At 50.0% G+C, this 16,128-nt stretch overlaps 1 protein-coding gene across 2 annotated transcripts in view; it reads left to right on the top strand.

The window, feature by feature from the left end:
• The window catches only part of LOC138581414 (cytochrome P450 2D15-like), a 703,698-nt gene that overhangs the window by 79,925 nt on the left and 607,645 nt on the right, over positions 1-16,128 (top strand). For both annotated transcript variants that reach the window (XM_069652729.1, XM_069652730.1), the window contains exon 3: positions 6,038-6,190. In XM_069652729.1, coding sequence (XP_069508830.1) covers positions 6,038-6,190 — 153 coding nt within the window. The remainder of the gene's footprint in view (positions 1-6,037; positions 6,191-16,128) is intronic.

The raw sequence follows: 16,128 nt of genomic DNA, 5'->3' as shown, positions 1-16,128 counted from the left end.
CATGTATCAGCCACCAGGCGTGAGTGCTAGAAGCATGAATCTATGATAATCTGACGAATTTCACGGCCCTCCTGTGCCTCGCGGACTCCTTGAGGTGCTGCCACATCCCCACCCTCATCATGACCATCTTCAGGTGCTTGCAGTTCTGCGTCAGGGGGCATGGGCACATTTCTACGTACGCACATGTTGTGTAGCATGACACATGCCATGACCATCTTTGCAACCTTCTCATGGCGGTACAGGAGTGCCCCGCCAGACCTGCTGAGGCAGCGGAAACGACCCTTCAGTAGGCCGAATGCCTGTTCTATGACTACACGGGTACGTGAGTGGGCATGGTTGTAGTCCTCCTCATGCTGGTTCTGTGGGTTCCGGAGTGGTGTAAGGAGCCATCTCTTCAGTGGATACCCGGCATCACCTGTATGTGGACAATAAAGGATGTTTGTGGAATGACATTGCTACGTACGCACACCCCCCCTTCCTGCCAGGTCATTGCCGCATCACATACCCCACATTATCATGCATGAAATGAGACTCACCGAGTAGCCAGGATCTGTTCCCTGCGTGTCGCTCCATGTAGCGTGGTATTGTAGAGTTCCTCAAGACCATAGAATCATGGGTTGATCCAGGAAATCGGGCACAACAATGTGTAATGATCCTGTTGGAGTCACACACCATTTGTACATTCAGAGAATGATATTGTTTTCGGTTGCGGTGCTGGGCCTCCATGGCATGTGGGACAACCAATTCCACATGGGTGCAGTCGATGGCACCAATGCAACCCGGTATGCCGGCAAGTGCATGGAATCCCACTTTTGTGTTCGTAATTTCCTGCTCCGAGCGTGGTAGAGAGATGTAGTCGTCTGCGTGCTTCAGGAGGGCATCGAGCACTTGCAATAGTGTCCGTGACAACAGTGGCTGTGAAATGCCATGCAACTGTCCGACTGTGTGCTGGTAGGTGCCTGTGGCCAGGAAGTGGAGTACAGACACCACCTTCAGTAGGGGTGGGATGGCGGTTGGGCTATCTATCATGCTGACAAGGTCAGCGTGTGTCATGTCCACAATGGCGGTTATGGTGTCCCGGTCCAAACGGTAGAGGGTGTGGATCTGCTCATCTGTGAGGTTGAACGGATGTGCTCGGAGGCGTGGGATTGCGGGCTGCCTGCGTGGTGGTAGTGGCTGTGCTGGTGGGCCTTGCTGGCCCTGCCTTGCCCTCCTCCTCCTCCTGCGTCTCCTCTGTGCGGCCGGTTGTTGTAGTAGTTGGTGTTCATCTTCTTCTTGAAGTTGTAGTACTTGCAGTGCTATCAGGTCCCCCAGGGCCAACATCGCTAGTCCTGCCGGTAGCATTTTGGAGTGGGTGTGGTTGTGGGAGGGGGTTGGTTGTGCAATTTATGTGTTTTCAGGCTGTATAGCCTCCACCTGTGGTGATTCATTCCACCTGTGCAAGCTGCAATCCCCTTTGGGCGAGCACGTCCCGCACACAACGCTGCAATTCGACGCATGGCATCTTGCTATTACAATCATGTATTTAATCCTGATGGCAGTGAAATATTGGTTCATATGTTCATTCTGCTATGGTCCCATTGTTTGACATACTATCTTTGCAGTCGCGAACAAACTTGTGTAGGGTCAGTGGAATGTAGTACTCGATTAACGGTGGACCCTCATGCAGCACTGTACCGAGGTTCACCGACGGGCGGGGCGTCCCATTTGTGAGTGAAGCCAGTTTCACACACTGCCGCACTACATGGATGGATTTGTGATTTCAAGCGGTCACAGATGCCTTTTCGACGTGATGTTGCAAATGAGGAATTCGAAGGACAGCGCTTTCGGTTTTCAGCTAGCGGCGAGGAGACGCCCACAGGTCTGACTGCAGATATAAAGTTCTATTGTTTAATGTCCTTCGGACAGGGGCCATGGCGAGAATGCAATGATTGATATGAATAGTATGGGATGCGCAATAGCGTAGTGGACGATAAGGCCGGACGTTCCCAAATACATGTTACTTCACAACACTGGAATTCCGGGCTGGAGCACAGTGGATTTTGCAGACTGCATTACGCACAGACTCAATGGAAATTTCACATGTTATGTGAGTAAATGATCAGGCGTTTTCATACCGGGATGAGGGAATGATGTATGGATGCATGGACAGATGATTTAATAGAGAGTTTGCCATGTACATGGCTTTTTGGAATCTATCCACTTCCCCTGCGCTATGTGATGCAGGGCTGCCATAGTGGGACCATCGTCTATCTGCCCTTGTTGAACCCTCCCTGTCTCGACGCGCCTTCAAACACTAATCACATCTAATGGATTCTGTTTTAACAGACGCATGCACACAAACACTCGTTTGTAATAGTGTTTTCACCTCGATTTATATAGTTATGATTCGCAAGTGATTTTTGGGTGGGAATAATCCTTTTGAGTGGGCTAGCATGCATATGGCTGTGGATTTAGTGTGATCATTGAAGTGAGTAATTCAAATGAAGTTCTGATGCCCATACTATTCTTTTTCATTTCATTTGGGTGACGGGTATCTCCTCCCCTTTTGCCGCTGCCATCTGTATGCCACTCCTGCAGATGGCTTTTACTCCCGACACCTGCTGCTTCGTGTTAATCAGTGGAGCACCATTACGATCTTATGGGACGATCGCCAATGGGCCACATGCCCTTACGCAGTTCTAGTGGCTAGGAGCAACATATCGACCTTTCAGCTGGACTAGTGCCTACCTAATGGGACGGCCCTGCGGTTCTAGGCGCTTCCATGTTGCCTTTTTGAAAGTGAATGTAGCCCCTGTGTACCATGAAGGCACAGGGCGTCACACAAGAAGAAGCTGGTCATTTATTGCGGATGCAGCCCACAATAATGAAATATATTTTGGAGTTCATGACCTAATAGCTGTATGGGCTTGGTGATTTTGTTGTGCATTAAATTTTGATTATGATATTGACCGTGTAGCGTTATTCTTTGCAAGTAATGTAGCATATTCCTATTTGTGGAGCGATGTATTGTGAGAAGATCTGCATTGGGTTCCGGCTTCTGAATATAGTTGCGTGGTACTGTACTGGGCGCGTTTGCCTACGAAGCCCAGTGAGGTCAGGGATAGGGGCTGCCATTATGACTGTTTTAATGATGTCATGCTCAGGGGCGGGGGATTAGCTTTTGTGTAACAGATGCCGGTCAGCCAGGTGGATTGGTGGAATGATGCGATTATCAGAATATGGCTGGTCACAGGTGCCTGTGTTTGCGTGCGTTTCTTGGAGGGAGACTGAGGTCATGTCCATTGGAATAGCTTCTGTATTCGTGCCATCTGTGCCCTGCAGCTCCCATTGGCCCCTCTTGAGATGAGCCTGGCTGCTCAGTCACTCTGCCAACTTGTGTGGTACATGCTTATGCTGATGGTTGGTTTGTTTACTGGCAGGAGTACAGGGCTGGTGCAGTCTCACTCAGGATACTGCTTTGAATGTTGCCTTACACTGGTGTCAGTCGATGGGGGGCCTGTTTTTGTTTGTCTCATATTTCAGTTCATGTTGCTGTACTTGAACCTTCACATGCCTGTGCTGCATCAGTACGGCAATGGTGCCATGGCAAATATGGATGGCCACTCACAAGGCACTTGGAGCCCCTACATTCATTTGTTCGTTGGCATGCATGGGTGACTTGTACATTTCACTGGTTGCATTGTGTGACTTCATTGCACCTACGAGGAGTTGTGCAATGTGGCCAGGGAGTGGTGTACAGGCACTCAGTAGGGCCTTTTACGGTTGGTTCGCGATGCCGTACTTCTCACCATGGCGGAATGGTACTTTCCGCCATGCTTGATGGCGTTAGGTAAATGTCCGCTAGGGTCAGAATTCGCGTACCGTTGCGCCATGGTGGTAATTACGGTTTCGCATGGCGCGCGTGCGCGTACTTGGTGCAGTTAGCGTTGGCGTTCACTACGGTGTCGCTAATGGCATCGTACTTTACGGTGACGGGTCATAATCGCACCGAGCGCTATTCGATGGCGGTATTGCATTTCCGCCATCGTTTTTCGATTTCCGCCAGGGTCGTAATGAGGGCCAAAGCCTTATCTCTCTTGCTCAAAACTCGGAAACAAGCTCTATCTAACCTAACTGCTGCTCAAAAAGATGCCAAACGCTACTCTGATCTACATCGCAGTCCTGACTCTCTGTGCCAGGTACGAGCCCGAGTCTGGTTATCCAGCAAGGATGTAGCAGGTCATCTCCCTAAAGGCAAGTTTGCACCCAAGTATTTTGGACCATTCAAAGTAAAGAAGTGAATCAATCCTGTGGCCTTAAGGCTCCAATTACCTCCGACTTGGCATTGCATCCATCCAGTATTCCACTCATCCCTGCTCAAACCAGTTTCCCCAGATACTTCATCCTATCACCAAGTTCTTCCTCCACCTCCCATTATCCATAATCAACATCAAGAATTCGAAGTGGAACAGATCTGTATATATATATATATATATACTCCCATTTCCATCGTGGTACTCTACAGTAGGTACCTCCTTCAGAGCGTAACTGCGAACCTGCCCGTCATGTCCATGCACCTACTTTGATCCATTGCTTTCACCGCTTGGATCTGTGGAAACCAGGCATGACCCAGCTTGCCAGGGGGTATTATGTCAGAGCGCAATACCGTTCCTGGTCCATGAATGACCGATGGCGATCATTAAGCCAACCACATTGTACACATTTGCCAACCAAGACATGGCGCCTCATGCATGAGGCCAACCAAATTATTTTTGCAATCAAGGGAGGACACAGCGTGCCTCACGCAGCATTACGCTTCGGGGGAGGAGCTTTCACACCGTGCCATGAAAACCATCCAAGGAAAACAATGCGTTGCAACTTCTTCATTGCCTGTAACACTCCTTTCTCTTCCTGTGCCGCCCCATGCTTTTCCTTCTTCCAGTACCTTTCTTCCCGCTCTGAGTTCCTACTTTCGCAGTTCCCAGTCTGATATCACCTCCTTGCCCTCTGGTTCTGTTTCCTATCCCTTCCTTCTGCTCATGTGCTGTCTACTACAGCCCTTTGATATCCTACCAAAATTCGCAGGCTCCTAGGTCTTTAGCCTACGTTGGTACTACTAAATTGCTACCAGTACTGGATTCCACACCTTGTCCAGACTGCAACTGTTCACCAAGGTTTTTTTTACTCCAATTGGAGTTATTCCTTCCCTTTTGCCAGGCCTGTCTTTTCCATCAAGACAACCCTGGCATCTGGTGAGGAGAGACCTTATCTTCATCACAAAAAAACTATGTCAAGGATTCGGGTAAGCAAAAGACTAAAAAGGGTCTTCAGTTAATTTGTGAAGAGCAGGAGGGATGGCCCAAATCTCATGTGCATTAGGTGCATATTCTGGAGTCCGGTTGTTATGGGGGTGTGCGGTCATGACTGCATGGATTTTACTGCATGTGTGTATATTGTAAAAGTACTGGGACACATCTGCACACGTGCAAATGCTATTGCATGTAAAGGGGCATATCGGGCGTGGCAGAAAGGTACAGAACATAATAGAATTATCAAAGGTTTAATACAAGAAAATCCATTTATCAGGATTGATTAGTGTCTGAAACTCTCTGTATAGATTTGGAACACGTCCACATATCTAAACGGAATCTCACGCTTTGTTCAGGTCTCTGATCTCGGTTTATTATTCTCGTAGACGGAATGGGAGCTGGCAAACCTCAGTAAAGCAAGCTAGATAACATTCCACACAACTGCATGTTGAATATTTTGTCACTAACAATATTGCAAAAACGGGTGAAATTTTGGGCAGAATGTCATAGCATAGACTGGCATTCAAAGCACAATTTCAGAAACCTTTTCTTTTAATTTTGAACTATTTTATGAAAGTAACCTATCGCCCAAAGAAGAGTGTTCGGCCATTCTGAGACCTAAAGTGTTCATAATCCCCCACCTTCTCTTTGGAGACCCTCTAGTTGATCAGCAATGGGAGTGCACTTACAATGGGATTATAGTTCCACGACAAGGATCTTACCTGTCCTCCTTCCACCTCTTACAGGCATAGTATTTGCAAGGTATGGCCAAGGCTGGAAAGAGACGAGGCGGTTCACAATCTCCACCCTGAGGAACTTTGGGCTTGGGAAGAAGTCCCTGGCAGAGAGGATAAGCCAGGAGGCCAGCTGCCTCTGCACTGCGTTTGAAAGTGAAGAAGGTAAGTCTTAGTAACAGAATTCCTCGTTGTTCAGAGAGGTGTACTCCAATGTCCTTTGTTTGTGTGTTAGTCACAGAAAGGTTTTGCACTTTTGTGGAGGTGTAAACAATGCTATTGATTTGCTATGGACCCTGGTCATACTGTTAGGGTTTTATTCCCCATCACCCGAAGCTGGACTTCGCCTCCACCCCCACAGCCGGTGTACTTGACTATCAGGCCTGTGGTACATCCTTTGCCTGGAATGTTCACTTTTTCTGTCTGTTGCATTTCTGAATATGAGCACATGCACCTTTATACCTACTGTCTCATAGAGCAGATTTAGTAACATGCAGTCACTTTAAAAAAAAGAAGATATAACCTTTGGAATGTATTCTTTCAAGGAAAAGAAAATATGATCAAACAACGTCGCATCTTCATTAAGCAGCGAGAACGTGCACGCTTTTAAATATAACATTATTAAGAATGAAAGCACAAATCGTTAAAATGAAAGTTATAGAAAATGAAATCATCATATTGCTATTTTCTTTAAAAAGCCAGAGGCAATCTGTGAACAGAAATCAATAATCACAAAATAAATGTGTTTCGCCTCCATACATGTAATCCTTTCCCTTGCACGACCTCCCCTCATGGGCAAACCTGCTTCTCTCCTCATGTGTTTGGTTGCTCTATCCAGCTCCGTTTGTGTTGTCCTCGGGTGTCATAGGCCTTACACAATCCTGATTTCTTAATGGGCTTAATTGGGTAGCTGAGAACATGGATAGATATGAATATATCTAAGAAACGTGTGTAATCATATGTTTGTGCTCACTAACAAACAATTAAAGACCATGGGCCTCATTACGACCCAGGCGGTAATCTGCCGTCATTACCGCCATGGCATAATGAGCGTTTACGTCGTGGGCCGATGGCGTAAAGAGCGCCACATTACGACCCATCGCGCACGAGCATTACGCCATGGCGGTAATGCAATTAACGCCATGGCGGAAAAGGCCCCTACCGGCATCGTAGGGCGAGCAAGGTGCACTTCTGCCACCGTAATTAGCAGCCACCGTAAAAAGCAGAACCGGAAATAGCGTCATCGCGGCGGAACGGGAAACAGCACGTCGGCCATCTTTAAAAACACAATCCATTGCCATCCTACCGAACAACACCAGATCCAACCCTGACACCTGTCCCAACCAATCACCCACCCATCCAACTACCCAAAAATGCCTAAAGTTGTTAAGAAGGCATGTGACCGCCAGCGCCAGGAAAGATTTAGCCGGGAGGAACTCTGCATGCTTGCGGAGACCCTGCAAGACAACGCAGCTGTCGTTTTCTCGCCGGAAATGACCAGGCCAGCGATAGCAAAAAAGAAGGCCATCTGGGCCCTGGTGGCCGAGCGCGTCAGCGCGGTGGGGACCGCACCCCACAGCAGTGCAGGAAGCACTGGGATGACCTTCGCATACGGGTCAGAGCCGTCATCTCTGCGAACCGCAACCTTGCCCTGGGTACCGGTGGAGGTTCGGAATCCCCACTAAAACTCCAACCGTGGGAGGAGATTTGTGCAACCACGATTGGCATGGAAGGCATTGAAGGCGTTGGAGGGATGGAAAGGGGAGTTCCGACATCAGGCGATGAAGGTAGGTGCCTCAAACAAGACATGCCATAGTCACTGCAGTCCATTCATGTGTACCACAAGGTTCCCCTAGAGTGTAAATGCAACACATTAGCTCCACACTGCCCATAGCCACATGCGAGCACCACCCTGTATACACTGCTGGCACCCACATACCTGCATCCACATTCCACACAAAAGGGAGACAACCTGCATGGCCTGCCTGAAATCTGCCTCATCTACTGACCAGAATCATGTCAATCATTGTCATTCCAGAGTCCGCAGACCCATCAATAACGCCCTCCCTCCTTTGCTCCACCACAGGCACAGATTCACACCCCGAGGACCAGGACACCCCTGCGACGAAGAGAGCCAAGAAGGCCAATAATACCATCCCCGCACCCTCAACCTCAGCTGCAGTGAGGCAGACCCCACAACAAGCAGAATCCACTGCAAGCAAACCGGACGGCCCACCGGCAAGCACCCCTGTAGGCAGCAGGCCAGCAGCAGCAGCTCCACCTGTACCAACATTGCCTGCCACAGAAGGCACCGGGTCTGCGGCCAGCAGCAACATGGGTGAAGACTCTGACATTGAGGAGCACGAAGTCAGAAGCCCCACTGACCTTCTACATTCCCCCTGTTTGTCAAACGCCAGCCCCCATGAGGATCACACACAGGGGCACACAGAGGAAGAGGAGTGGCCATCTACCCCATGCCCAGTCCTCAGTCCACAGGAGGGGAGCAGCCCCTCCATCACACCACCAGCACTGGGCATGGCCCAGCAGGGGCAGCAGTCCCTCGAGGACATCATAGAACGGCAGCAACAACTGTCCACGATGCTGACTGAGCATGCCGCGGAATGTGTGGGGGCTAGGGCAACCATTGAACAGGCCACGGAGACCCTAAGGGCCGAAGTAGCGCAGAGCACTGCCACCCTGAGGGATGCCATGCAGGCCATGTCTAGGGACATCTGTGGTGAACTTGCCGGGTTGCGTCGTGCGCTCACTGAGCTCACCCACACCCTACAGGACGTGCATGCACGGGGGCAGGCAGGGACATCCTCGGCTGCCAGTTCTGCACAGAGCAGCCCCGTCCGACTTTCCGGACGTAACCTGCGCTCCACAGCCAGGGGTGCCCCGGGGGCCGGGAGAGGGGGCTTGTAACAGCCTGTGGCCACTGTCACAGGCATCTGTTGACACTTACTTGGGGTGTGCAGGGGGGAGGTGGGAGGGGGTGTGTTGGGGTATGCAGGGGGGAGGTGGGAGGGGGTGTGTTGGGGTGTGCAGGGGGAAGGGGGGAGGGGGAGTGGTTGTGTCACGACGTTTTATGATTGAAATACACTTTTTGCTTTCCCGAAATGAAATGTGTGAACATTTTCATTGCATATGTGTGCTTTATTGGTGTACAGTCCACAGTGTGCATGTCCCAGAGACACACAGTGCCCCAAGTGCAGTCTCCATGTGATACACACCAGCCGTGTGTGCTAGAAGCAGTGGTCGATGATAGTTTGGCGCATTGCACGCCCCTCCTGTGCATCGCCTCCTCCATGGGGTGCTTCCCCATCTGCACCTTCCTCATCCTCATCGTCAGGTGGTTGCAGTTCTGCGTCAGGGGGCAGGGGCACATTCCGTCTGACGCACATATTGTGTAGCATGACACATGCCATGACGATCTGTGCCACCTTCTCATGGCGGTACAGGAGTGCCCCACCAGACCTGCTGAGGCATCGGAACCGTGCCTTCAATAGGCCGAATGTCTGCTCTATGACCACACGGGTACGTGTATGTGCACGGTTAAAGTCCTCCTCGTGCTGGTTCTGCGGGTTCCGGACTGGTGTAAGGAGCCACCTCTTCAGGGGATAGCCTGCATCACCTGTATGTAGGCGAGAATGTATGTGTCAGTCATGTCGTCTGATCAAGAACATGATGTGCCACCATGGCTTGCATCCAACTGTTACTTTGGCTCACTTCTACATGCACTAATTGATTCACGCAATGCAACCAGTATATGCTCATGGCTTCCATGGCCTGTTTTGCATGCCATCACCCAATGTATGCAGAGGGGTTGAGTGCATTGTGAGTGCCCATCCATTGTGTCCGTTCATGCCGTTTGGTTAGTTGGCCTGGCACATGTCCTGTGATGGCAATGCGCACATCATTGCTACATTGCTGTGGGCCTCATCATGACCCCAGTGAGCAATGCTGATGTAGACAGGGACATTTTGGGGGCCCTGCTGTCTGTGTAATGGTGTGTTGATGTTTGTGTGTCATGTGCCTCCTTCGTGGGCAGTTATGGGGGACAGGCCTATCGGTTGACGGTGTTTGGTGACGTGCATGTAGGTGCTTTTCATTGTTGACAATGTGGTCTTATTTGGTAGAATGCACTTGCAGATGGTTGTGTCATGGTTGGGACACAACCTCATTCACATGGTGGGGCTGCATACATTGGCTATTGGCTTTACTGGTGTTGGGTGGAGTATGGGTTGCTTCAGGGTATCCTCTGTCTCAGTTCTCTCTGCTACTCACAGCCAGGTGGAGCATGCATCATTCCCCCCCCCTTTCAGCCAGGTGGAGTATGCATCATCCCCCCCCCTTTCAGCCAGGTGGAGTATGCATCATTCCCCCCCCCTTTCAGCCAGGTGGAGTATGCATCATTTCCCCCCCCCCCCTTTCAGCCAGGTGGAGTATGCATCATTCCCCCCCCTTTCAGCCAGGTGGAGTATGCATCATCCCCCCCCCCCTTTCAGCCAGGCGGAGTATGCATCATTCCCCCCCCCTCTCAGCCAGGTGGAGTATACATCGGTACGTCATTCACCTGCCCACTTCCATGACATTGGACTCACCGAGTAGCCAGGATCTTGGGCCTGCATGTCGCTCCATGTAGCGTGGTATTGTGGAGTTCCTCAGGACCATAGAATCATGGGTTGATCCGGGGAATCGGGCACAACAATGTGTGATGATCTTGTTGGAGTCACAGACCATTTGCACGTTGATTGAGTGGAACTGTTTCCGGTTGCGGTACGGTACCTCCATGGCACGTGGAACCACCAATTCCACATGGGTGCAGTCGATGGCACCAATGCAACCGGGTATGCCGGCTAGTGCATGGAAACCCACTTTGGTGTTTGCAATCTCCTGGGCAGTCCGTGGTAATGAGATGTGGACGTCTGTGTGCTTGAGGAGGACATCGAGCACTTGGATGAGTGTTCGTGAGAATAATGGTTGTGAAATGCCATGCAAGTGCCCCACTGTGTGCTGGTAGGTGCCTGTGGCCAGGAAGTGGAGTACAGACACTACCTTCAGTAGGGGTGGGATGGCGGTTGGAGTTTCTATCATGCTGACGATGTCGTTGTGTGTCATGTCTACGATGGCGGTGATGGTGTCCCGGTCCAAACGGTACAGGGTGTGGATCTGCTCAGCAGTGAGGTTGAATGGATTGGCTCTGATGCGTGGGATTGGGGGCTGCCTGCGTGGTGGCACTGGCTGTGCTGGTGGGGCTTGCTGGGCCTGCCTTGCCCTCCTTCTCCTCCTGCGTCTCCTCTGTGCTGCCTGTTGCTGTTGTAGCACTTGCATTGCTATCAGGTCCTCCAGCCCCAACATTGCTAGTCGTATTGGTATCATTGTGGAGTGTGACTGGGTGTGGGAAGGGGTGGGGTGTGCTCTTTTTGTACTTACATATGCATACTTCACCTGTGCTGTTTCTGTGCACCTGTGGCAGCTGCATTCACTTTACATGGCCCTTTACGGTTGGTTCGCGATGGCGTAATTAGCACCATGGCGGTAAGGTACTTAACGGGCTGGGTGATGGCGTTAGGTGCATGTCCGCTTGGGTCGGCATTCGCGTACCTTTCCGCCATGGCGCTAAGTACGGTGTGGGAGGTTGCGTGCGCGCGCAGTTAGCGGCAGCGTTAACTACGATGCTGCTAATGGCATCGTAGTTAACGGTCACGGGTCATGATCGGACCTGGCGGAAAACGATGGCGGTAACCATTTACCGCCATCGTTTTTCACTTAGCGCCAGGGTCGTAATGAGGCCCCATGCCATTAAGTTAGATTGATGTAATCTTTGATTGAGGCGAATAGAGATCAGCTGTTGGGTTCAAACTAACTCAGTTTCACAGTCAGTCACTTTATAAAATGTTGAGCTGAATAGAAACGGGGAAGTATGCCAGACTTTAAGCATGTTCCTGTATCACTCCTTCACTCCTTTCCTGGACAAACTCCTGGAAAAGCTGGCCATCTCCCAGCTTAATCTTCACACTGTTGGTTGTCTCAATGACCATCAGTCTGGCTTCAGAGCTGGCAGAAGCACGGAAAGTGCTCTCCTGAACATCCATGAAGTCCCGATCTCCAACCTTGATTCCATTCCAACACACCCTGTGTCCTCATCTTACTTGATCACTCTTCTGCCTTTGACACAGTCAAACATGTCATCCTGCTCAACTGTCTCCGTGATAACCTGGGTATCACTGATCAGGCCCTGGTTTGGCTGACCTCTTTCCTCTCCGATTGACCCTCCCTGGTCCAACTGGGGTCCTTCCTCTCCTCTATCTCTATATCTACCTGTGGTGTTCCCCAGGGGTCTAACCTCCCTCCCTGGCTGTTCAACCAATACCTGGCACTTTTTGCCCACCGCATTGCCGCTCTCTGCCCCAACTTTCAGTGCTATGCAGCTGACACTCAATTCATTTTCAGGCTGCCTTGTGCCACTTATCCTCCTCTAATCTCTGACTGTCTGCTATCCAGAAGTGGTGTGCAGCCAATGATCTCTAAGACTGAGATTCTCCTCAGAGAATCTCCTCCACACCTGCTCCCTCCTTTCCTGTTGCTCTCTGGCCGGCCTCTCCTGGCCCTCTTCCTGCTCCCACCTGTGAGGCTACAAACCTCAGGGTCATCTTCAACTCTACACTCTCCTTCTCTCCTCACATCTCTGAAGAAGTCACACTACCAGCTGCACCTTCTCAGAGGTATTCTTCCTTTCCTCTCCTTCCACCAGAAGCTCACTGTCTCCAGAGCTCTGGTTCTCTCTAGGTTAAACTACTGCAACAGCCTCTTTCTAAATCTGCCTGCTTCTACTCTCAGCCCTCTGCAGCTCATCCAGAACAGGACTGTGAGACTTGCCCTTGGCCTCAAACCCAGGGATCGTATCTCTCTAGGACTGAAATCTCTGCACTGGCTCCCAGTGGCTACAAGGATTAAGTTCAAACCTATCTGCGTTGTCCACAAGGCCTTCTGGGACTTGTGGCCTCAATACCTTCAGCTCTCTCTTCCTAAATATCTTCCTTCTCGAGCTCTTTACTCATCCACCTCCAACTCCCTCAGGGTCAGTTGCTTCTCCAAGCAACGAGTTGGTGGTAGATCTCAGTCTTCAGCTGGGGCCTCCCTCTGGAACAGAGCCCTGCATCCCAGAAACTTGAGGAGAACCCTCTCCGGTTCCGGAAGCACCTCAAAACCTTCCCCTTTGCTTCTGCTTTCTCTCCTCCTCTCCCCTGCTGAATTCCTGACTGAAACTAAAACCGCACTGGTCACCTGGCCACCCTCTGATCTCAGGCCCAGGTCCCCTCCCCTGCCAGTTGCACACCTGCACTGCCTCCCTGGCAACCCCCACACTTGGGGACTGTTTTCTGTATCTCTACAGTCCCCTACCAGCACTTCACACATGATGTCTGCACTTACCCTTTCCTTTGCCACCAACTAGCCACACTGTTTACTTATTGCTTGATTTATTCTATTTTGTTTCTACTGTCGATCCTGTGTACTGCACTTCCACCTCTCCATTTCCCCCCTGCACTTTTCTCTTCCCCCCCTTCCCCTGCACTTGTGCAATCTCAATGTCACCTGGCCTAGTAAGGTCACTGTCTCTCTCTTCCCTCTGTTCCCCCTCCCTTGCCTTGTCGCGCCTTGAAACACTTGTGTATACGCGTGTTGTAAATGTCATATCATATAGTCTCCTACAAGAGCAGTGATCTCATATGTCACAGCCGGCAATCATGTCATAAAGCAATCCATTCAGTGCATGGATGCAAGTACTTCTGGGACAAAACAGCATTCATGTTTTAGTTCTCGTAAATAACATTAGCATTGCTTTCTAAATAAGGTTGTATGAAGAGCTTCCATTGGCTATTAAGCAGAGCGTTTAGGAAAACAGTTCACCCCATTCTAATGCAGCTTAAACATATTTAACATTTCTTTGAAGAAGTCAGCATTTCTGTTGCTTACTTTTGTGCCTTTACCATTACTGAAGCATTCAATATTTCTTTTGCTAGCATATATATATTGGTACATTTCAGATAAATGCATTTATGTGTCCACATTTATGTCATTTTTTGCAGGTTTATTAGTTGAAAATATGCAAGATTCATGCCAACGACCCAGACCACAATTTTGGGAAAAGAACAAAAGTGATAGCGCAGTTTACATTTAGGTGCTACATAACACAGCTCTGTATATGAAGATGGTAGGTGTGCCAAATGGTTTCATCACCATTAATAATGATATTGCAGGTCGACTATCTAGAAAAGATGATGTCAGACTATGCCCCATTGAAGGCCACAATGACTTGGGGGAGAAGGAAGGAGGCGATACCCAGATGGAGAATAAGAGCGGAGGCGTTAAAGGACGATATTTATATGAGAGGGATTCACTAAACTATGGAAGATTATTTTCAATTTAATGAGGGGTCAGTGGAAGATTATGGAATAATCTGAGAGGCATTCAAGGTAACTATCAGATGGAAATGCTAAGCCACCACTTGTGGGTTTTGTTCCATGCTTCAAGCTACTCTAAATGGGGTGGAAAAACGGATTGTGTAGTAGCTCATTTGAGCGTACTTGTGCGCAAATTGGGATTAACATAATAAATAATCTCGGACCCAAATAACAGGACAGACTCAAAGAATATGGCTAAATACTACTTTTCGAAGGGATTGTGTCCTCCGACGTATTCCTCATCTTAGATATATCCTTCCAGCTCTGCTGGCCTCGGAAATTTTTTTCTCCAGAGGGCGCTGCGCGTCGACGTCCCTCGAGACGATGACCCTCGACAGCCGCCGTATCGACGCTCGACGTCATCCTGCCTATAAAGGCCGCGCGCAGCGTCCGTTGCTCAGTTCCGTTTTTCCGCGCTAACTCGGTGCCTCGGAATACCGTTGCTCAGTTCTTAGTACTATTTACTTCAAGTTATTCGAATCGTACTCAATGGCTTCCTCGTCGGAACCGACAACCCCTCGATCCGGCTTCAAAAAATGTCGAGATTGTGGGAAAAAGATGTCATTGACCGATCCTCACAGAAATTGTCTGTGGTGCTTGGGAGCCGAACACCATTGTTCGGAGTGCGAGGACTGTATGTCCATGACAGCTAAGGCCCTGAAGGAGCGTAGGGGGAAGCTGGAGAAAGGTAAGACTTTTAAAGCTTCTTCTTCTTCGACGAAGTCGAGACATTCGTCTCCTCGTCACCATTCACGCTCCAGATCTCGGAGTGGGTCTCATCACTCCTCGAGATCGAAACACTCGAAGAGGAAACGTCGAAGATCCCCTTCTCCGTCTTCCTCTTCCTCTGTTTCGCCAAAAAGAATCCCTTGCCCCACGAAACATAGTTCCCGGGCTGAATGGGAGGAATTCAGAAAAAACATGATGAGCGTCTTCGAGAAAGCGGCCTCGACCCCCTCGAAGACTGCCGAGAGCGATGCTCTGGTCGAAAGACCCAAAGGTCAAAAACGCCGCGAGTCGCAGTACCCGGCGAAAGAAACCTCTCGAGCGCGTCTCGAACCCTCGAGTAGGACTATGACCTCCAAACCTTCCTCGAAGGTTCCATCGACGCCGTCGACGAAGGTTCCGTCGACGTCGAGGTCTTCGACGCCGTTGTCGAAGGGACCTTCGACACACAGGTCTGTCGACTCGACGCCGGCCTCGACACCGGCGTCGACGCTGAGAAAAGTCACGATGACCACACATCCAGTGACGATTACCAGGCCCTCGACGTCGATGGCGTCGATATTGTCGAGTAAAATTCCAATTCTGTCGAGGTCCTCGAGGCCTCCACCTCTGTTTTCGACGCCACGCTCGAAGCCTTCGACGTCGGCGTCGACGACATCGACGCTTTCGAGGCCAATAATGACAAGTTCAGCACCCTCTGCCTTGGAAATGGGATTTACTCCCTTTATTAGTTCAGAACAATTGAGAACTATATCCTCAATTTTAGAAGAGGGTGATTTGTCAGAACAAGATGAGTTACAGGGACGTGTAACCCCAATTAGAGAGGAATTTTCCTCTGAAGAGCGCAGATTAAAGGATCTTCATGATTCTTTACATGAGGCAAGTGGTTTAGACACTTCCCCTGAGGTG

The sequence above is a fragment of the Ambystoma mexicanum genome, chromosome 3p (assembly GCF_040938575.1).
Source record: "Ambystoma mexicanum isolate Mex_15411 chromosome 3p, UKY_AmexF1_1, whole genome shotgun sequence".
NCBI lineage: Eukaryota > Metazoa > Chordata > Amphibia > Caudata > Ambystomatidae > Ambystoma > Ambystoma mexicanum.
The sequence above is the reverse complement of the archived record's forward strand: the minus strand, read 5'-3'. Positions and strand labels throughout refer to the sequence as shown.